This window comes from Siphateles boraxobius, unplaced genomic scaffold, assembly GCF_051911475.1.
Source record: "Siphateles boraxobius isolate OS27281-9 unplaced genomic scaffold, OSU_SipBor_1 45, whole genome shotgun sequence".
Taxonomy (NCBI): domain Eukaryota; kingdom Metazoa; phylum Chordata; class Actinopteri; order Cypriniformes; family Leuciscidae; genus Siphateles; species Siphateles boraxobius.
The window spans coordinates 565,001-587,500 of NW_027509086.1; the positions used below are offsets into that span (position 1 = coordinate 565,001).

The 22,500-nt window shown below is 41.2% G+C and overlaps 2 protein-coding genes and 3 long non-coding RNA genes across 9 annotated transcripts in view; 3 read left to right on the forward strand and 2 right to left on the reverse strand.

Moving 5' to 3' along the window:
* LOC143709108 (uncharacterized) overlaps positions 1–13,354 on the reverse strand; it is a 168,496-nt gene extending 155,142 nt beyond the window's left edge. The window contains exon 1 of the long non-coding RNA XR_013193888.1: positions 13,340–13,354. This is a non-coding gene — a long non-coding RNA (uncharacterized LOC143709108). The remainder of the gene's footprint in view (positions 1–13,339) is intronic.
* Positions 1–22,500, forward strand: part of LOC143709109 (uncharacterized) — an 88,332-nt gene that overhangs the window by 34,387 nt on the left and 31,445 nt on the right. The window lies entirely within an intron of this gene.
* LOC143709105 (uncharacterized) lies at positions 7,858–9,752 on the forward strand. Its single transcript, XR_013193887.1, has 3 exons — positions 7,858–7,970; positions 8,869–9,014; positions 9,400–9,752. It is a non-coding gene; the product is annotated as an uncharacterized LOC143709105 (long non-coding RNA).
* med18 (mediator of RNA polymerase II transcription, subunit 18 homolog (yeast)) lies at positions 8,978–12,165 on the reverse strand. 3 transcript variants are annotated; one of them, XM_077200201.1, is made up of 3 exons: positions 11,832–12,165; positions 10,584–11,104; positions 8,978–9,073 (listed from the first exon to the last, which is right to left on the reverse strand). In XM_077200201.1, exons 1-3 carry the CDS (start codon positions 11,902–11,904, stop codon positions 9,041–9,043), a joined length of 627 nt encoding a protein of 208 aa, XP_077056316.1. In that variant the 5' UTR covers positions 11,905–12,165; the 3' UTR covers positions 8,978–9,040. The 3 variants fall into 3 exon arrangements, with proteins under 3 accessions (XP_077056316.1, XP_077056318.1, XP_077056317.1); XM_077200203.1 differs by lacking the exon at positions 8,978–9,073 and adding an exon at positions 10,422–10,499 and having other exon boundaries at positions 10,548–11,104; XM_077200202.1 differs by lacking the exon at positions 8,978–9,073 and having other exon boundaries at positions 10,506–11,104.
* The window catches only part of atg5 (ATG5 autophagy related 5 homolog (S. cerevisiae)), a 41,183-nt gene continuing 31,445 nt past the window's right edge, over positions 12,763–22,500 (forward strand). Inside the window, exons 1-5 of one of the 3 annotated variants that reach the window (XM_077200205.1) lie at positions 12,763–12,844; positions 14,048–14,201; positions 17,593–17,720; positions 22,193–22,271; positions 22,346–22,500. The exon at positions 22,346–22,500 is cut by the window's right edge and continues 8 nt beyond it. In XM_077200205.1, the coding sequence (XP_077056320.1) occupies positions 14,094–14,201; positions 17,593–17,720; positions 22,193–22,271; positions 22,346–22,500 (470 nt within the window). In that variant the 5' untranslated portion in view covers positions 12,763–12,844; positions 14,048–14,093. The other 2 variants (XM_077200206.1, XM_077200207.1) reach the window with 2 other exon arrangements.

The window sequence follows — 22,500 nt, forward strand, 5'->3', positions numbered from 1 at the left end:
TTATCTCAGAATAAACCCCTTCAGGTGTGTGTGTGTGTTATCTCAGAATAAACGCCTTTAGGCGTGTGTGTGTGTGTGTGTGTGTGATCTCAGAATAAACCCCTTCAGGTGTGTGTGTGTGCGTGTGTGTTATCTCAGAATAAACCCCTTCAGGTGTGTGTGTGTGTTATCTCAGAATAAACGCCTTTAGGCGTGTGTGTGTGTGTAATCTCAGAATAAACCCCTTCAGGTGTGTGTGTGTTATCTCAGAATAAACCCCTTCAGGTGTGTGTGTGTGTTATCTCAGAATAAACCCCTTCAGGTGTGTGTGTGTGTTATCTCAGAATAAACCCCTTCAGGTGTGTGTGTGTGTTATCTCAGAATAAACCCCTTCAGGCGTGTGTGTGTTATTTCAGAATAAACCCCTTCAGGTGTGTGTGTGTGTTATCTCAGAATAAACCCCTTCGGGCATGTGTGTGTTATCTCAGAATAAACCCCTTCAGGTGTGTGTGTGTGTGTAATCTCAGAATAAACCCCTTCAGGTGTGTGTGTGTGATCTCAGAATAAACCCCTTCAGGTGTGTGTGTGTGTGATCTCAGAATAAACCCCTTCAGGCATGTGTGTGTGTTATCTCAGAATAAACCCCTTCAGGTGTGTGTGTGTGTAATCTCAGAATAAACCCCTTCAGGTGTGTGTGTGTGCGTGTGTGTTATCTCAGAATAAACCCCTTCAGGTGTGTGTGGTGTTATCTCAGAATAAACGCCTTTAGGCGTGTGTGTGTGTGTGTGTGTGTGTGATCTCAGAATAAACCCCTTCAGGTGTGTGTGTGTGCGTGTGTGTTATCTCAGAATAAACCCCTTCAGGTGTGTGTGTGTGTTATCTCAGAATAAACGCCTTTAGGCGTGTGTGTGTGTGTAATCTCAGAATAAACCCCTTCAGGTGTGTGTGTGTTATCTCAGAATAAACCCCTTCAGGTGTGTGTGTGTGTTATCTCAGAATAAACCCCTTCAGGTGTGTGTGTGTGTTATCTCAGAATAAACCCCTTCAGGTGTGTGTGTGTGTCATCTCAGAATAAACCCCTTCAGGCGTGTGTGTGTTATTTCAGAATAAACCCCTTCAGGTGTGTGTGTGTGTTATCTCAGAATAAACCCCTTCGGGCATGTGTGTGTTATTTCAGAATAACCCCTTCAGGCGTGTGTGTGTGTTATCTCAGAATAAACCCCTTCAGGTGTCTGTGTTGTTATCTCAGAATAAACCCCTTCAGGTGTGTGTGTATGTGATCTCAGAATAAACCCCTTCAGGTGAGTGTGTGTGTGTGTGTGTGTGTGTGTGTGTGTGTTATCTCAGAATAAACCCCTTCAGGTGTGTGTGTGTGTGTGTGTGTGTTATCTCAGAATAAACCCCTTCAGGTGTGTGTGTGTTATCTCAGAATAAACCCCTTCAAGTGTGTGTGTGTGTTATCTCAGAATAAACCCCTTCAGGTGTGTGTGTTGTTATCTCAGAATAAACCCCTTCAGGTGTGTGTGTATGTGATCTCAGAATAAACCCCTTCAGGTGTGTGTGTGTGTTATCTCAGAATAAATCCCTTCAGGTGTGTGTGTTGTTATCTCAGAATAAACCCCTTCAGGTGTGTGTGTATGTGATCTCAGAATAAACCCCTTCAGGTGTGTGTGTGTTATCTCAGAATAAACCCCTTCAGGCGTGTGTGTGTTATTTCAGAATAAACCCCTTCAGGTGTGTGTGTGTTATTTCAGAATAAACCCCTTCAGGTGTGTGTGTGTTATCTCAGAATAAACCCCTTCAGGTGTGTGTGTGTGTGTTATCTCAGAATAAACCCCTTCAGGTGTGTGTGTGTGTGTGTGTGTGTGTTATCTCAGAATAAACCCCTTCAGGTGTGTGTGTGTGTGTGTGTGTGTGTTATCTCAGAATAAACCCCTTCAGGTGTGTGTGTGTGTGTGTGTGTGTGTGTGTAATCTCAGAATAAACCCCTTCAGGTGTGTGTGTGTGTGTGTGTGTGATCTCTGAATAAACCCCTTCAGGTGTGTGTGTGTGTAATCACAGAATAAACCCCTTCAGGTGTGTGTGTGTGTGTGTGTAATCTCAGAATCAACCCCTTCAGGTGTATGTGTGTGTGTAATCTCAGAATAAACCCCTTCAAGTGTGCGTGTGTGTGTGTGTGTGATCCCAGAATAAACCCCTTCAGGTGTGTGTGTGTGTGTGTGTAATCTCAGAATAAACCCCTTCAGGTGTGTGTGTGTGTGTGATCTCAGAATAAACCCCTTCAGGTGTGTGTGTGTGTGTTATCTCAAAATAAACCCCTTCAGGCGTGTGTGTGTTATTTCAGAATAAACCCCTTCAGGTGTGTGTGTGTGTAATCTCAGAATAAACCCCTTCAGGTGTGTGTGTGTTATCTCAGAATAAACCCCTTCAGGTGTGTGTGTGTGTAATCTCAGAATAAACCCCTTCAGGTGTGTGTGTGTGTGTGATCTCAGAATAAACCCCTTCAGGTGAGTGTGTGTGTTATCTCAGAATAAACCCCTTCAGGTGTGTGTGTGTGTTATCTCAAAATAAACCCCTTCAGGCGTGTGTGTGTTATTTCAGAATAAACCCCTTCAGGTGTGTGTGTGTGTAATCTCAGAATAAACCCCTTCAGGTGTGTGTGTGTTATCTCAGAATAAACCCCTTCAGGTGTGTGTGTGTGTTATCTCAGAATAAACCCCTTCAGGTGAGTGTGTGTGTTATCTCAGAATAAACCCCTTCAGGTGTGTGTGTGTGTTATCTCAGAATAAACCCCTTCAGGTGTTTGTGTGTGAGTGTGTGTGTGTTATCTCAGAATAAACCCCTTCAGGTGTGTGTGTGTGTGTGTGTGATCTCAGAATAAACCCCTTCAGGTGTGTGTGTGTGTGATCTCAGAATAAACCCCTTCAGGTGTGTGTGTGTGTGATCTCAGAATAAACCCCTTCAGGCATGTGTGTGTGTTATCTCAGAATAAACCCCTTCAGGTGTGTGTGTGTGTAATCTCAGAATAAACCCCTTCAGGTGTGTGTGTGTGCGTGTGCGTTATCTCAGAATAAACCCCTTCAGGTGTGTGTGTGTGTTATCTCAGAATAAACGCCTTTAGGCGTGTGTGTGTGTGTGTGTGTGTGATCTCAGAATAAACCCCTTCAGGTGTGTGTGTGTGCGTGTGTGTTATCTCAGAATAAACCCCTTCAGGTGTGTGTGTGTGTTATCTCAGAATAAACGCCTTTAGGCGTGTGTGTGTGTGTAATCTCAGAATAAACCCCTTCAGGTGTGTGTGTGTTATCTCAGAATAAACCCCTTCAGGTGTGTGTGTGTGTTATCTCAGAATAAACCCCTTCAGGTGTGTGTGTGTGTTATCTCAGAATAAACCCCTTCAGGTGTGTGTGTGTGTTATCTCAGAATAAACCCCTTCAGGCGTGTGTGTGTTATTTCAGAATAAACCCCTTCAGGTGTGTGTGTGTGTTATCTCAGAATAAACCCCTTCGGGCATGTGTGTGTTATCTCAGAATAAACCCCTTCAGGTGTGTGTGTGTGTGTAATCTCAGAATAAACCCCTTCAGGTGTGTGTGTGTGATCTCAGAATAAACCCCTTCAGGTGTGTGTGTGTGTGATCTCAGAATAAACCCCTTCAGGCATGTGTGTGTGTTATCTCAGAATAAACCCTTTCAGGTGTGTGTGTGTGTAATCTCAGAATAAACCCCTTCAGGTGTGTGTGTGTGCGTGTGTGTTATCTCAGAATAAACCCCTTCAGGTGTGTGTGGTGTTATCTCAGAATAAACGCCTTTAGGCGTGTGTGTGTGTGTGTGTGTGTGTGTGATCTCAGAATAAACCCCTTCAGGTGTGTGTGTGTGCGTGTGTGTTATCTCAGAATAAACCCCTTCAGGTGTGTGTGTGTGTTATCTCAGAATAAACGCCTTTAGGCGTGTGTGTGTGTGTAATCTCAGAATAAACCCCTTCAGGTGTGTGTGTGTTATCTCAGAATAAACCCCTTCAGGTGTGTGTGTGTGTTATCTCAGAATAAACCCCTTCAGGTGTGTGTGTGTGTTATCTCAGAATAAACCCCTTCAGGTGTGTGTGTGTGTCATCTCAGAATAAACCCCTTCAGGCGTGTGTGTGTTATTTCAGAATAAACCCCTTCAGGTGTGTGTGTGTGTTATCTCAGAATAAACCCCTTCGGGCATGTGTGTGTTATTTCAGAATAACCCCTTCAGGCGTGTGTGTGTGTTATCTCAGAATAAACCCCTTCAGGTGTCTGTGGTGTTATCTCAGAATAAACCCCTTCAGGTGTGTGTGTATGTGATCTCAGAATAAACCCCTTCAGGTGAGTGTGTGTGTGTGTGTGTGTGTGTTATCTCAGAATAAACCCCTTCAGGTGTGTGTGTGTGTGTGTGTGTGTGTGTGTGTTATCTCAGAATAAACCCCTTCAGGTGTGTGTGTGTTATCTCAGAATAAACCCCTTCAGGTGTGTGTGTGTGTTATCTCAGAATAAACCCCTTCAGGTGTGTGTGTTGTTATCTCAGAATAAACCCCTTCAGGTGTGTGTGTATGTGATCTCAGAATAAACCCCTTCAGGTGTGTGTGTGTGTTATCTCAGAATAAATCCCTTCAGGTGTGTGTGTTGTTATCTCAGAATAAACCCCTTCAGGTGTGTGTGTATGTGATCTCAGAATAAACCCCTTCAGGTGTGTGTGTGTTATCTCAGAATAAACCCCTTCAGGCGTGTGTGTGTTATTTCAGAATAAACCCCTTCAGGTGTGTGTGTGTTATTTCAGAATAAACCCCTTCAGGTGTGTGTGTGTTATCTCAGAATAAACCCCTTCAGGTGTGTGTGTGTTATCTCAGAATAAACCCCTTCAGGTGTGTGTGTGTTATTTCAGAATAAACCCCTTCAGGTGTGTGTGTGTTATTTCAGAATAAACCCCTTCAGGTGTGTGTGTGTTATCTCAGAATAAACCCCTTCAGGTGTGTGTGTGTTATTTCAGAATAAACCCCTTCAGGCGTGTGTGTGTTATTTCAGAATAAACCCCTTCAGGTGTGTGTGTGTTATCTCAGAATAAACCCCTTCAGGTGTGTGTGTGTTATCTCAGAATAAACCCCTTCAGGTGTGTGTGTGTTATCTCAGAATAAACCCCTTCAGGTGTGTGTGTGTGTTATCTCAGAATAAACCCCTTCAGGTGAGTGTGTGTGTGTGATCTCAGAATAAACCCTTCAGGTGTGTGTGTGATCTCAGAATAAACCCCTTCAGGCATGTGTGAGTGCGTGTTGTTATTTCAGAATAAACCCCTTCAGGCATGTGTGTGTTATTTCAGAATAAACCCCTTCAGGTGTGTGTGTGTTATCTCAGAATAAACCCCTTCAGGTGTGTGTGTGTTATCTCAGAATAAACCCCTTCAGGTGTGTGTGTGTGTTATTTCAGAATAAACCCCTTCAGGCGTGTGTGTGTTATTTCAGAATAAACCCCTTCAGGTGTGTGTGTGTTATCTCAGAATAAACCCCTTCAGGTGTGTGTGTGTTATTTCAGAATAAACCCCTTCAGGTGTGTGTGTGTTATCTCAGAATAAACCCCTTCAGGTGTGTGTGTGTTATCTCAGAATAAACCCCTTCAGGTGTGTGTGTGTTATCTCAGAATAAACCCCTTCAGGTGTGTGTGTGTTATTTCAGAATAAACCCCTTCAGGTGTGTGTGTGTTATCTCAGAATAAACCCCTTCAGGTGTGTGTGTGTTATCTCAGAATAAACCCCTTCAGGTGTGTGTGTGTTATTTCAGAATAAACCCCTTCAGGTGTGTGTGTGTTATCTCAGAATAAACCCCTTCAGGTGTGCGTGTGTGTGTTATTTCAGAATAAACCCCTTCAGGCGTGTGTGTGTTATTTCAGAATAAACCCCTTCAGGTGTGTGTGTGTTATCTCAGAATAAACCCCTTCAGGTGTGTGTGTGTTATCTCAGAATAAACCCCTTCAGGTGTGTGTGTGTGTTATTTCAGAATAAACCCCTTCAGGTGTGTGTGTGTTATCTCAGAATAAACCCCTTCAGGTGTGTGTGTGTTATTTCAGAATAAACCCCTTCAGGCGTGTGTGTGTTATTTCAGAATAAACCCCTTCAGGTGTGTGTGTGTTATCTCAGAATAAACCCCTTCAGGTGTGTGTGTGTTATCTCAGAATAAACCCCTTCAGGTGAGTGTGTGTGTGTGATCTCAGAATAAACCCTTCAGGTGTGTGTGTGATCTCAGAAAAAAACCCTTTAGGCGTGTGTGAGTGCGTGTTGTTATTTCAGAATAAACCCCTTCAGGCATGTGTGTGTAGGGCTGCAGCTATCGATTCTTTTTGTAATCGATTAATCTAGCACTTAATCGATCGATTAATCGAGTAATCGGATATTGTTTTGTGTGTGTTTTATTAACAGAATAGTTATATTAAACTTGTGTCTATTTCAGTTCAAGCTGTTATAAGTTATATACTATAAGTTATATAGTATGCAAGTTATAAAGCTATCTCATATGTGAATTTTCCTTTAAGATGTTATAATATAACCACTCTAAGCATCTAAGCATATTTGTGTATTCTGGTAGTTTAACACTGAAGAAGAGCTGTAACGTGACGTTGTTGAACACGAAGTAAAAGCTGACGCACTTTTTGTTCCGTGCGTTTTAACTGAAAAATGAGTACTCCGAATCTTTATTAAAAACCAGCAGGCTGGGGACTTTCATTTTTTGTTGTTGTCTGTATTTGGCAGAAGGGAAATACAAACAAGGTCTCGCAAAGACTGCAATGCAATATGTGTTCCTCCATCACGTCCCGGTGTGTACAGTACATGCTGAAATTATTGTTGCGTGGCTACATAAAAGTTTAAGCATATGTGATGTATTGCTGCAATTGGTCTGACTGGTGTGTGTGTGTGTGTGTGTGAAGGGGTTCTTTTTTTAGTCTATACTCTCTTGCAATTGAACGTGATAGTTACGTTTACTACTTAAAAATGTCATCAAAGCTAAAAATCATATCTAGTCAAACCGCATCACGACATCGCTAAAAATACAGTATGGGATTAAAATCAGCGAACATCAATAGGCTTAGACTACGTTACCTTGTTTCAGCGAGTTAAGTGTATTAAGTGAATTAAGTGTGTAATGATCCCACACTTTAGACAATTTCTGCCGTTTATTTACATAATTATTCTCCGCCATCGCGCCAACTAAATTCAAAATATATGCTTCCTCAACAGGTCCGTGTGAATAAACGGTCCGTTTGAAACAATCAAATCCCTCCGGGCGCGCGTATAGTGCGCGTATAGTGCGCGTCACAGGAATTTAACGAGGCTTCGAGGCAGAGTTTTTGCCTCGAGGAATTTTTGTAATCGAGTAACTCGAGGAATCGTTTCAGCCCTATGTGTGTGTGTGTGTTGTTATCTCAGAATAAACCCCTTCAGGCGCGCGTGTGTGTGTGTGTGTGTGTGTGTGATCTCAGAATAAACCCCCTTCAGGCGCGCGTGTGTGTGTGTGTGTGTGATCTCAGAATAAACCCCCTTCAGGCTGATGGAAGACCTGATCCTGATCACCCTGTCGGGATTATTCTGAGATAACAATCGGCTGGATGTACATTATCCCTTACTTAATAAATGAACCTTATTGTAGTGTTACTGAGAATAACAGGATCTTTTTTACACTCAAACAGTCACATTATACACTAAAAACAGATAACAGCATTATGTTTACGTCAGTGACATTTTATACAAGAATCAATTTACAAACTTTTTTTTAAAGAAAAATTGGTAACGCTGTAGTTTAGAATTAGTAATCTACAAAACGAAGAAAAGTCGTCTGACAAATGAAACACAATCCAATGAAAGGTTGATTTGTCCGTTTTTTATCATCCAGCTCATTATGGGAGAAATGTTTCAGATGACAATTCAGGCCTGAAGAAGTCCAGAGGAGTGCAGTCGCAGGCCACGGTCAGCAGCGTCATCTTCCCCAGGTGTGTGTGTGTGTGTGTGAGGAGGCGTTTAGGGTCGATCTTCCCCAGGTGTGTGTGTGTGTGTGTGAGGAGGCGTTTAGGGTCGATCTTCCCCAGGTGTGTGTGTGTGTGTGTGAGGAGGCGTTTAGGGTCGATCTTCCCCAGGTGTGTGTGTGTGAGGAGCCGTTTAGGATCGATCTTCCCCAGGTGTGTGTGTGTGTGTGAGGAGGCGTTTAGGGTCGATCTTCCCCAGGTGTGTGTGTGTGAGGAGGCGTTTAGGGTCGATCTTCCCCAGGTGTGTGTGTGTGAGGAGGCGTTTAGGGTCGATCTTCCCCAGGTGTGTGTGTGTGAGGAGGCGTTTAGGGTCGATCTTCCCCAGGTGTGTGTGTGTGAGGAGCCGTTTAGGATCGATCTTCCCCAGGTGTGTGTGTGTGTGTGAGGAGGCGTTTAGGGTCGATCTTCTCCAGGTGTGTGTATGTGTGTGAGGAGGCGTTTAGGGTCGATCTTCTCCAGGGGTGTGTGTGTGTGTGTGAGGAGCCGTTTAGGATCGATCTTCCCCAGGTGTGTGTGTGTGTGTGAGGAGGCGTTTAGGGTCGATCTTCCCCAGGTGTGTGTGTGTGAGGAGCCGTTTAGGATCGATCTTCCCCAGGTGTGTGTGTGTGTGTGAGGAGGCGTTTGGGGTCAATCTTCTCCAGGTGTGTGTGTGTGTGTGAGGAGGCGTTTAGGGTCGATCTTCTCCAGGGGTGTGTGTGTGTGTGTGAGGAGCCGTTTAGGATCGATCTTCCCCAGGTGTGTGTGTGTGTGTGAGGAGGCGTTTAGGGTCGATCTTCCCCAGGTGTGTGTGTGTGAGGAGGCGTTTAGGGTCGATCTTCCCCAGGTGTGTGTATGTGTGTGAGGAGGCGTTTAGGGTCGATCTCCTCCAGGTGTGTGTGTGTGTGTGATGAGGCGTTTAGGGTCGATCTCCTCCAGGTGTGTGTGTGTGTGTGAGGAGGCGTTTAGGGTCGATCTCCTCCAGGTGTGTGTGTGTGTGTGATGAGGCGTTTAGGGTCGATTTTCTCCAGTTGTGTGTGTGTGTGTGTGTATCGGATGAGGCGTTTACATGCGACGTTTGGGGTCGATCTTCTCCAGGTGTGTGTGTGTGTGTGTGTGTGAGTGTGAGTGTGTGTGTGTGAGAGTGTGTGTGTGTTCTGAGGCTCTACATGAGGCGTCTGGGGTCGATCTTCTCCAGGTGTGTGTGTGTGTGTGTGAGTGTGAGTGTGAGTGAGTGTGAGTGTGAGTGTGTGTGTGTGTGAGTGTGTGTGTGTTCTAAGGCTCTACATGAGGCGTTTGGGGTCGATCTTCTCCAGGTTTGAGTGTGTGTGTGTGTGTGTGTGTGTTTGTGTGTTCTGAAGCTCTACATGAGGCGTTTGGGGTCGATCTTCTCCAGGTGTGTGTGTGTGTGTGTGTGTTCTGAGGCTCTACATGAGGCGTTTGGGGTCGATCTTCTCCAGGTGTGTGTGTGTGTGTGTGTGTGTGTGTGTGTGTGTGTGTGTGTGTGTTCTGAGGCTCTACATGAGGCGTTTGGGGTCGATCTTCTCCAGGTGTGTGTGTGTGTGTTCTGAGGCTCTACATGAGGCGTTTGGGGTCAATCTTCTCCAGGTGTGTGTGTGTGTGTGAGGAGGCGTTTAGGGTCGATCTTCTCCAGGTGTGTGTGTGTGTGTGTGTGTGTGTGTGTGTGTGTGTGTGTGTGTGTGTGTGTGTGTGTGTGTGTGTTCTGAGGCTCTACATGAGGCGTTTGGGGTCAATCTTCTCCAGGTGTGTGTGTGTGTGTGTGAGGAGGCGTTTAGGGTCGATCTTCCCCAGGTGTGTGTGTGTGTGTGAGGAGGCGTTTAGGGTCGATCTTCTCCAGGTGTGTGTGTGTGTGTGTGTGTGTGTGTGTGTTCTGAGGCTCTACATGAGGCGTTTGGGTTCGATCTTCTCCAGGTGTGTGTGTGTGTGTGTTTGTGTGTGTGTGTTCTGAAGCTCTACATGAGGCGTTTGGGTTCGATCTTCTCCAGGTGTGTGTGTGTGTGTGTGTGTTCTGAGGCTCTACATGAGGCGTTTAGGGTCGATCTTCTCCAGGTGTGTGTGTGTGTGTGTGTGTGTGTGTGTGTGTGTGTTCTGAGGCTCTACATGAGGCGTTTGGGTTCGATCTTCTCCAGGTGTGTGTGTGTGTGTGTGTGTGTGTGTTCTGAGGCTCTACATGAGGCGTTTGGGGTCGATCTTCTCCAGGTGTGTGTGTGTGTGTGTGTGTGTGTTCTGAGGCTCTACATGAGGCGTTTGGGGTCAATCTTCTCCAGGTGTGTGTGTGTGTGTGTGTGTGTGTGTGTGTGTGTGTGTGTGTGTGTGTGTGTGTGTTCTGAGGCTCTACATGAGGCGTTTGGGGTCAATCTTCTCCAGGTGTGTGTGTGTGTGTGTGTGTGTGTGTGTGTGTGTGTGTGTGTGTGTGTGTGTGTGTGTGTGTGTGTGTGTTCTGAGGCTCTACATGAGGCGTTTGGGGTCAATCTTCTCCAGGTGTGTGTGTGTGTGTGTGTGTGTGTGTGTGTGTGTGTGTGTGTGTGTGTGTGTGTGTGTGTGTTCTGAGGCTCTACATGAGGCGTTTGGGGTCGATCTTCTCCAGGTGCACCAGAGGCTTCAGCTGCTCCGCGAAGCTCCTCATGTCCTCAGACACGGTGTCCTGCCCCGCGGGAGCCAGAACGCTCAGCTCCACCAGATAGGACAGAGACAGCGGCTCTGTGTTCTCCGTGTTCCCCGGGACCAGGACCCGGGACAGCTTGCTCACCACCACCTTCATGGCCCCCCTGCGGAACACCTGGCCCTTGGCCACGAACTCGTGGTCCATGCGGAAGCCCATCTCGTTGAGCACGTCGGGCAGGCCGTGCGAGGCGGACACGTCCACACAGTTCCTCACCAGCGCCAGCCGGCTCTTGTCCCCCACCTCGGGCTGGCCCAGGTAGCGCAGGTGCCACGGGGCGGGGGGGTGCAGGAGCGAGCGCCGGGCCCGCAGGAGGAACGGGTTTCCCTGCTGGCCCTTCAGGAGATACACCAGCTCATGATCCGCGAAGCTCTCCGGCTCCATGTTATCGCACAGACCCCGGAGCCGATGCAAGAGGCTCTCCAGGGACTGATCCAAAACACTGCCTGTGCAGGAGAACAAACACTGGATCAGGGTTATTGGTCATGCGTGTGTAGATGAGCATTGAAATGCTGAACCCCCTGGTGTCTTTCACAGTTTGGTAAAAAATTTAGTTTTTTATTTTCAAATATCAACGGTGTTTCTCAGAAATCGCTCACTGAACCTTTAAAGTTAGTTGCTGCATTAACTAACAATGAGCAATACATTTGTCAGAGTTAATTAATCTTTTTTAATAAGCATACAATTGTTCATTTGCTCAGAACCATTTAATAATATTAACTGATACAACTTCTGGTTTTAATAATTTATTCCTAATGTATTGACTAAGATTAGCCTAATAAATGCTTTAAAACTATTCTTCATCTTTAATTCATATTTCCTAATGTTAACAAATTAAATCTTACATTTGAACATGTCATTGTCACAGTTTTCGTTACAGTTACATGTTTTATTAACACTCAACAATAAGGATTCATTAGTTAATATGAATGAACAATGAACAACACTTTTTTAAAGATTAAATGTTAACAATTTTTAATGCACTGCTAACTAACATTAACATCATCACTATAACTAGCATTAACATATTGCTTATTGTTAGTTAAAGCATTAACCAATGGCCTTATTGTAAAGTGTTACCAAAAAGTTTAAGTTAAAGTTGTAAAGTAATATGAAGATAATCAAGCTAAAAGTGCATTATATGTGTATGTGTATACTGATGAATAGCTTCACCTTGCAGCAGATACTCCATCATGTTGATGGCCCCACCAGTGACGGGCATCACAGAGACCGGAGGAGCCTCCATTACACACACACACACACACACACACACACACACACACAGATCTGCTCAACTCTATCCACAGCAGAGCCGATGATCAACACTCACACACTAACAGCAGATATATAGACGAGCCACAGATCAACACACCGTCGGCCTATATCACACTCTGGACAATAAGTGCAAAATAACATATATCTAACTTGTTATTAAACAGAAGAAAACGAAACGACAGATGTTTCCGCAGATATCAGCAACAACATATTCAACTGCCTCCATGTGCACAGAGCGCATGCGCAGTGACGATAGACAATACTGCGCTTGCGCGACCGGTCTTCCGTTACATTCATTTAGCGCCATCTACCTGACTGAACGATCTCTTTATTATCATACTAATATAATTTATAACATCACATAACCTCCATTTTTAAGGTATGCTGGAAAAAATAAGCTATAAATTCAGATATTGAAACTGTATTGTTTCGGTGCTGAGCAGCTGAAGTCCTAATAGTGTTTTTGTGCCACAGATGTGCAGTGAATGTACATAAGAATCTTCATAAACCAATCCTCAATTCATATTTCTCCATAATGTTTTTAAATATGTCATTTTTAAATAGTTCTTAACGAACCTATTTTTCCAGCTTCACCTGCTGAAGAAAGATACAAATCAACAGGTGTCTGTGTGTCCGTTTTACTCAGGTCTGCCAACGATTAGGCCTTTGTTCAATTAAAATGATAAGATTTACAAAACAATGGCACTGACATAGCCTATTCTAAGATAAATCGGTGCAAGTTGCTTTCAGTTAAAACAGCTCAAGCACTTTTATTGTGAAAATCATAAACGTGCGGTGATGTTTATTTTGAATATAAATCACCGCTTGGGGACTTTTATTTTGAAGGTCCGCGCCGGATGTCTGTCGAAGATGAGTTCGACTCTACCGCTTCCGGTCGACATCTAATAAAGGTATTTTATTATTCTGTTTTCGTGCTGTTATGTATGTTTTTTCGCAGTTGTTCTTGAAATCGAGGCAGTTTTGTTCTCGTTATCAGCTGTAAAGGTGTGTATCCGTGTGCTGTGTTGCCCTGTCAGTACCAGCGTTATTTACACACGATACAACCACACTGTCAGCTTCAGAACTGGCGATACACATCACAAATACAGTTTATAGGTTTACAGTTGGTCGGTTTAAAGTTTTTCGTTATTCTTCCGTTTGTCATAAAGTGTTAAATGTTAACAGTGGCCAATGTCAGCACAGCTAATCTTATACTCATAAGAGCTGATGTTTAGATTTCCTCTTATGAAAGAGGAAATATCTTTAGATTTCTTCAGCCATTGATGAGATGTAAAAAAAGACACACACACACACACACACACACACACACACACACACACACACACACACACACACACACACACACACACACACACACACACACACGCGTGTTTTATTGGCTCAACACAGATTTCCTTGACAGAAACCTGACGTTTGATATATTGCTGTCAATCAGAGATAATTATCTAGAAAGATTTTACTTAATTGGCGAAATGCTGTTTACAAAATTAAGCAATTCTTATTATTATCAGTTTAAGTAAAATATGGTCAAAACAAAAAAAAAATTAACTATTTAAGTAGTATTAGTTTATTAGTTTCTTCTTTTTTCTTGCTGTTAAAAACATGGGCTGACATAAATAAAATAATTTATGTCATCACTATTTACAAAGCAGAATGAATTTAAAGAAATGAATAATAAATTAAATAATATCAAATGTTAAGGCAAGGCAAGTTTATTTATATAGCACATTTCATACACAATGGTAATTCAAAGTGCTTTACATAGAAGAAATTAAAATAATCAAAATAAATCAGAATAATTAAAACAGTTTAGAATAAAAGATAAAACACAGAAATAATCAAATGAAATCAGAGTAATTAAAACATAAAATAAAATACAGTGCAAACAACATATTTTTGATACATAAAACATATTTAAACATAAAACATATTAAAACATAACTTTGGCAGCCCTAAAATGTCTTTTATTTAGTTGTCTGCATATTACGACCGATAGCAGAAAGTGTGTGAACGCTTCAGCTTGCGATCACTGAAGACGCTGTCAGGTCTGGATATGCTGATGGAGTGGTCATGTACTGCATGTGTTTGCGCAGCTCAGACACTGGAGAGCGTGTATGTGGCGTCTGGAGAACGAGGATCATGGCGGATGACAAGGATGTGCTCCGGGACGTTTGGTTCGGGAGGATCCCGGCCTGTTTCACTCTCTCTCCTGAAGAAACCACAGAGAGAGAGGCTGAGCCCTACTACGTAAGTGAAGATGACCAACACTCTTTTGTTTTGCCTCGTCTGAATACACACACTTGTGGTCTTGGCCACGTGAGAGCGCCGCGTGCACAAGACAGAAAGTGACTGTGCCAGACTAGAGGTCGACCCATAGTGGATTTTACCGATACCGATATTTAGGTTTGATCGTAAATGCCGATAACCGATAATTCAACCGATATTTTTTAAAATGGACACTGGATTAAAAACAAACGTAACACTCACAAGTAAAACAGTGCTGAACTGAAATGTGCTAAATTAAATAAATATATATGAATTTATTAAAATAAGAAGTTCTACAGAACGAACTCTATACAGAAAATAATTGAAACATTAAAATATTACAAGTTTCGTTAGCTATAACCTAGAAACATGCGTAAATTTCATAGGTAACACCTTGCAAGTCGCATTTGTTAACCAGGATGTATTAGCTAGCTTTCATGAACTATATGCATTATACGTTTTTACTGCATGTATTAATATGAGCAATACCTTTATCATTCATGTTAGTTCATAGTACATCGACTAAGGTAATAACAGATAAAATAAGAATTAAAACTCCATTTCAAATGCATTAGTAAATGTTGAAATTAACAAACTAACAATGAATATTACTTCTACAACTTTTATTAACCTTAGTTAATGCTAAAAATGTAATCTTATTGTAAAGTGTTACCATTTCATATAAATCCAGAGAGTCACGCTTAAAGATGGCCAATAAAATTTAATAAAGACCTATATTACGTAAACGTAATATATAGCCTATGTGGTCTCTCACTTTATTTGCTTCTATTTGGAACACTTGATGATTATCTAATCAAAATAACAAGATGTATTGTAGTGATAAAAAAAAGAACTTAAATCGAACGCGTTTCTGATTTGTTTATGTTTCTGTCGGCTAACTTACATGAACATATCAATGATGAGAAATCAATCACGTCACTAGTTTTAAATATGCAACTTCGTCGGCTAATGAATGCATAAAAGTGACCAGCTGAATATAAAATAATGCAAATAGATGGTAACAATTGCAACATAAAACATTTGTGTCAGGTCTGCCTGTGTTTTTGTCACATTGTTTAAACCGCTACTAATGTTATTCCTCTCAGCCTCGACGGCAAACATACTTCCGTTCTTTCTCTGCTGATGCAGCATCTAGTCAACAAATTAATTACTTTATAATGATTTCATACCGTTTCGCTGTCGGTGTTTTAAATGCGCGTCTGAAGTGTCAGCGCTCTCCGTGCTGCGCGCAGACTCACGTGCTAACGTAAACTCCTCAGCCAGTGATAGTTTGTTATTTGTCCTCTAGAGGGCGCTCTCGCTCTGTATAATGCCGGCAGTCTCTTCTCAGCGCTCTCGTACTGTGTAATGATCCGCACACTTCTCAGCCGCTCCAGCAACGGACGCAACCCGGAAAAACTATCGGTGTGGATTTTTACCGATAACGATAGTTCCACCAATCAACTATCGGTGCCGATGAATCGGTCGATCTCTATGCAAGACTGTCCTGTGTCTTAAGAATGCAAGTGCAGTTCTCTTAATGCACACTCAACCTGCACTAACTCGGTATTCGAGGCTAAACGTTACGGCAAGCCGTTTTAACTTTTATTCATTTTCAGGATTTTAATTCTTGATATCAACAATTCAATTTTCACTAGTTAAAATAAATGTTATTGATATCAGGAATTAGATTCCTACTAGTAACAATGCTAATTCTTGATATCCAGAATTAAATTTTCACTAGTAAAAACTATAATTCTTGATATCTGTAATTGTATTTTCACTAGTGAAATGTAACCATAGGCTGCCATTCAAAATCAGTTGTTGATATCAAGAATTGATTTCTTACAAGTTGAAATCCCAATTTCACAAATCAGAAATACGATTCTTACTAGTCATTGTAGTCTTTCATTTTCACTAGTGACAATGCTAATTTCTGATATCATGAATGTGATTGTTACTAGTAAGAAAGCCATTTTAGATATCTGAAATTATATTGATATCAGAAATACATTTTCAGATATCAAAAATTAACATTTTTACTAGTAGCAATTAAATTGTTGATATCAAGAATATACATTTCAACTAGTGACAATTGAATTATTACTATCAGGAATTCACATTTTTACTAGTAACAACTAGTAACAAAAAATTATATTTCTACTAGTAAGAAATCAATTCTTGATATCAACAATTGATTTTGAATGGCAGCCTATGGTGACATTTCACTAGTGAAAATACAATTACAGATATCAAGAAATCAATTGTTGATATCAAAAATGTAATTGTTGATATAATCAATTCATATCCTGGAAATGAATAAAAGTTAAAACTGCTTGCCATATTAGCGTGTCCCATCATGCATTGTGTTCGGGAACTCACGTGCCCCGAAATCGCGAGATGTCGAGGAAAACATTCCACTGTAATTTAAATTAATTGGATGCATATCATTTGGTAGTAAAAACATAAAGTGTTGCACATTTTATTGGTGCAAAGATGATTATGTGTGTAGGCTTATTTTGTACAACATTTGCAACTGTTTTTATCACTTAATTAGAAGCACCACAATTTTTTATTTATGTCTTCTGTTAGTTACGTAGCGACGACTGAACAGACATGTAGAAGTTTCATTTAACTATTGAAAATATAGTAAATAAAAGCTCTTTAAACGCTTGCAAGACTATAAGTGTGTGTCTTATCGAGTAATCAAAAGTTCTACACACACTTGCAGTCTTTACGCCTACTTGAACACTTGAGGAAATACTTAAAGGTGCAGTGTGTAAGAGTGACAGCTAGTGGTCGAGACAGGTACTGCAGTATCGCTGTGTCCCCGCCTCCACAGACTCACGCTCACACGCGTTGCCAGATTGAGGACGCGCAACAGGAACGAGCACATTTGATAAACGAAAGCTGAGGAGACTTACACACTGTAGGTTAATGAGTTGATTTACAATCCACTCTCGTTCATAGAGATCTTTAGATTGATATCGAGGCTTTTTAGGCTGTGTGGAATCTGCGACCTCTGACCCAGTTTCCATGGCTGCGATACGCTGTGTTTCACATCAACTGGCAACCCGGGTGTCGAAATACTATTGGCTGAACTGGCAGTGGGCGGAGTCACACAGACCAAAACAGAACAATAATAATAAGTATAATAATTGGCTTTAGAAGGGTTTTTCAGAGGAACGAGTATGTGAACTTAATATGTTTCCAGATATGTGGGAAACATGCCATGGTATTTTTATGCTTTAGTAGAGTAAAAAAGTTACATACAGCACCTTTAATGCAAGTAGACGAATGCAAGTGTGTGTATTTGGACGGGGCATGTCTCTGCTGTGGATGATGTCACATGACCTGTGTTGTGTCCAATCAGCTGCTGCTCCCACGGGTCAGTTACCTCACGCTGGTCACGGATAAAGTCAAGAAGCATTTCCTCAAAGTCATGAAGGCAGAGGACGTGGAGGAGATGTGGTTCGAGTACGAGGGAACGCCACTCAAATGGTGCGTTGACAAACATTTAATTTTCACATTCATGAAGTTTGCGGATGCTTTTATCCGAAGCTCCTCTGCTCAGGATACATGTTTCCTCTGCTGTTGTCATGATACTTGCAAACAATACCTTAATAACATCTGGATATTCAAAACCATGTTCAATACCACAGTTGAAAGTTACTTTACTTTTGAACATAAAGTATTTTCTTATCAATTGAAATTCCTCAGGCTGGAAGGGGCATTATATAATAGTAATAATAATTAGGGCTGGGAAAATATTAATCGCATCCAAAATAAAAGTTTGTGTTTACATAATATATGTGTGTGCACTGTTTATAATTATTTGGTATATATATATAAATACAATTAATCGCGATTAATATTTTCCGAGCCCTAATAATAATGTGTTTTTGTTTTTTATTAAAGGAGAACTCTGTCAATTTTGACATTGAGCTCATTTTTTTGTAAATTTTGAGTGTTGTCAATACAGAGAATGACAAAAATCGGTGTCGCCTACACCGTGTTATCCTCTTTTTAAAATTTGCACCCTGTTGACTTAAATGGGCAAGTTTTAAACCTGCTTTTAGCCTCTTAACATCCTTGATGTGTCATTACAAGTGCACAGCCGATGTGAGTGATTTTATTCAGAGTGAACACGGTGAATCTGACTGCAGTAGATGTGAAAGATATGAATAAAAGTGATGTTAGTTCAGCCAGCTCACATACCTGTATTTACTTCCTGTTTTCGGTCGAAGTCTACAGTAGTCGATTGTCGAGTGTACGCGCGCGATCATTGGTAAATTACCATTGCTTATCTTTATAACAGTATCGCAGATACTGACATTAAATGCTTATAAATATCAATATCCACCAATAATGTCTTAGTAAGATGAGTAAATTATAGTAAATTTTAAAGTCCCCCTTATTTTATCCCTTAAAACTCATCTTTGATCACCAAAATGACGTATGTCTTCATGCCTTAAAATATCCTGAATGTAATTCGACACCCTCGCCTCGTTTAGTATGCGTGGCTCTATGAATATGCAAATGAGCCCCGCCTCCACTCACTCACTCACTCAGAGATCCACTGGTTGACGATCACACGTTGATCTGATTGGTTACAAGGTAGTTTGTGACGTCAGAAACACCAGCGATTTCAAAGCGTGTTTTTGAGACTGTCTTTGGTTCACTGCAGTTTTAAGCAGAAAATACTCAGCAATGCTGTCGACTTATGAACTTACACATGGTTTGTCTTAAAGCATATTAAAAACACCACATAGACACATAAACAATATTAAAAGCTGGATTTTCACCACAATACACAATGTATACACAATGCAATACAATACAATACAAGGATGATTGAGAGATGATCAAATAAACCTTCCTTAAAAGCCTGTATTATATATGATAGTCATTAATTTTATAAAATTATATCTGTACAATGAAGTAAACCTCAGTTTCTTCAGTCCAGTAAGTGTTCATCTTGAAAATATGACTTCCAATAACAAAGTTATTCTTGCGTTTACTTTATAAAAATCAGTAAAGAGCAAGAAGGAGGACGTTTGTACAGTTACAGGACTTTTACTTGATAAACGGTGTAAACTGTCAGTCAGTGACAGAAGGACTGGAGATCGAGTGTTTGATCATGTTTAGAAATGTAAAAATCCATGCATAAAATATCATACAGTAGACTTTAAAGGGTTAATAAATAGCAGTAGTTCAATATAAATTATGTGTTCATGCACTTCTATTAAAGGTTTGTTTAACCAGATGAGCCACTTTCTAAAGACGTGTGTGTGTGTGTGTGTGTGTGTGTGTGTGTGTGTGTGTGTGTGTGTGTGTGTGTGTGTGTGTGTGTGTGTGTGTGTGTGTGTGTGTGTGTGTGTGTGTGTGTGTGTGTGTGTGTGATATAAGTGGACTGACTGGTTTCTGCGGTTTACAGGAGCATGTCTCTCTCAGCCGCTGCATGACGGCTCGCATCAATCAAAAGATTTGTTTATATATATATATATATATATAAAAAAAGTATATTCTTAAATCCCGGCAGCTTCATATCTGTTGAAGAAAAGTAGTGTTATGAAATGTTCAACAGTTCTGTCTTTAATGTGTGAGTAAGTGGTGTACGTCTGTCTTTGACCACAAGATGGCAGAATAAAACAAGATCTCTGTGTGCTGATGATAACTCTGGCATTTTCTTTTTCTTTTTTTAAAACTTTTTTTTTGTTAAGACGTATGAAAATCATACAATGCATAAACCAACATCTATTCACCCACACATACCGACCCACAGTATAATTTCCACAACACCTAACAATTACATATACACCAATGTAAGAAATAATAACCATAATGAAAAAAAATAAATAAATTGTAATCTTCCTTGTTCAAAATAATTCAGTGTCTCTTCAAGAACTTTTCCAACATAAATGTTTGCAGATTCAAGATTGTTTTTCACCACAACATTTGTTGGTAATATTTGAGATTGAACTATACAGGACATGTAATCTATAAGCTGTGTATTGGAGGAAAAAGAAAAGAAAAGAAAATATGGGGTGTGGACATTAGGCTAATATATACCTCAAGCATTCATTTATATTCCTCTTATTAGCTTAAATGTTCACATGTATTAAGGGATTCATTTAACTAAATGTCAGTAAAGTAATTATGAAATCTTTGAAGTAATCTATGTGTTAGCGGCCGCTAAGTTAATAACTAATGATCTTTACAACAGGAAGTGAATAAATTTATCTGGACAATAACTTTATTCTAGATCTGCTGTAAAGTCTAAACAATCTCTGCTACTGTAATCTCCTGTTATCACTGTAAATCTGCTGTGAAACTCTATATCGTTAAAGCGCTGTAGAAATGAAGACTCGACTATGAAAGGTTGCCAGATTTTATTAAAATTCTTTCTTTTTCAAGGAGAATCTGATTTTGTCTCTAACTGATATTGTGATTGTGTATCTGATGTGTGTGTAACTGTTGTTGTGTATCTGATGTGTGTGTAACTGTTGTTGTGTATCTGATGTGTGTGTAACTGCTGTTGTGTATCTGATGTGTGTGTAACTGCTGTTGTGTATCTGATGTGTGTGTAACTGCTGTTGTGTATCTGATGTGTGTGTAACTGTTGTTGTGTATCTGATGTGTGTGTAACTGCTGTTGTGTATCTGATGTGTATGTAACTGTGAGATTGTGTATCTGATGTGTGTGTAACTGTTGTTGTGTATCTGATGTGTGTGTAACTGCTGTTGTGTATCTGATGTGTGTGTAACTGCTGTTGTGTATCTGATGTGTGTAACTGCTGTTGTGTATCTGATGTGTGTGTAACTGCTGTTGTGTATCTGATGTGTGTGTAACTGCTGTTGTGTATCTGATGTGTGTGTAACTGCTGTTGTGTATCTGATGTGTGTGTAACTGTGAGATTGTGTATCTGATGTGTGTGTGTGTAACTGTGAGATTGTGTATCTGATGTGTGTGTAACTGTGAGATTGTGTATCTGATGTGTGTGTAACTGTGAGATTGTGTATCTGATGTGTGTGTAACTGTGAGATTGTGTATCTGATGTGTGTGTAACTGTGAGATTGTGTATCTGATGTGTGTGTAACTGTGAGATTGTGTATCTGATGTGTGTGTAACTGCTGTTGTGTATCTGATGTGTGTGTAACTGTTGTTGTGTATCTGATGTGTGTGTAACTGCTGTTGTGTATCTGATGTGTGTGTAACTGCTGTTGTGTATCTGATGTGTGTGTAACTGTGAGATTGTGTATCTGATGTGTGTGTGTAACTGTGAGATTGTGTATCTGATGTGTGTGTAACTGTGAGATTGTGTATCTGATGTGTGTGTAACTGTTGTTGTGTATCTGATGTGTGTGTAACTGCTGTTGTGTATCTGATGTGTGTGTAACTGCTGTTGTGTATCTGATGTGTGTGTAACTGCTGTTGTGTATCTGATGTGTGTGTAACTGCTGTTGTGTATCTGATGTGTGTGTAACTGTGAGATTGTGTATCTGATGTGTGTGTAACTGTGAGATTGTGTATCTGATGTGTGTGTAACTGTTGTTGTGTATCTGATGTGTGTGTAACTGTTGTTGTGTATCTGATGTGTGTGTAACTGCTGTTGTGTATCTGATGTGTGTGTAACTGCTGTTGTGTATCTGATGTGTGTGTAACTGTGAGATTGTGTATCTGATGTGTGTGTGTAACTGTGAGATTGTGTATCTGATGTGTGTGTAACTGTGAGATTGTGTATCTGATGTGTGTGTAACTGTTGTTGTGTATCTGATGTGTGTGTAACTGCTGTTGTGTATCTGATGTGTGTGTAACTGCTGTTGTGTATCTGATGTGTGTGTAACTGCTGTTGTGTATCTGATGTGTGTGTAACTGCTGTTGTGTATCTGATGTGTGTGTAACTGCTGTTGTGTATCTGATGTGTGTGTAACTGCTGTTGTGTGTGTGTGTGTGTGTGTGTGTGTGTTCAGGCACTACCCCATCGGTGTGCTGTTCGACCTGCACGCGTCCAACACGGCTCTGCCCTGGAGTGTGTCAGTGCACTTTAAGGTGTGTGTGTAAGCAGTCCTCCTGCATGATAAGGTGTTGTTGATGTGCCAGTGGTGACGCGCTGTCTCCTGCAGAACTTCCCGGAGCACGAGCTGCTGCACTGCACATCCAACTCTGTGATCGAAGCTCACTTCATGTCCAGCATTAAAGAGGCGGACGCGCTGAAGCACAAGAGTCAGGTGATCAACGACATGCAGAAGAAGGACCATAAGCAGCTGTGGATGGGGCT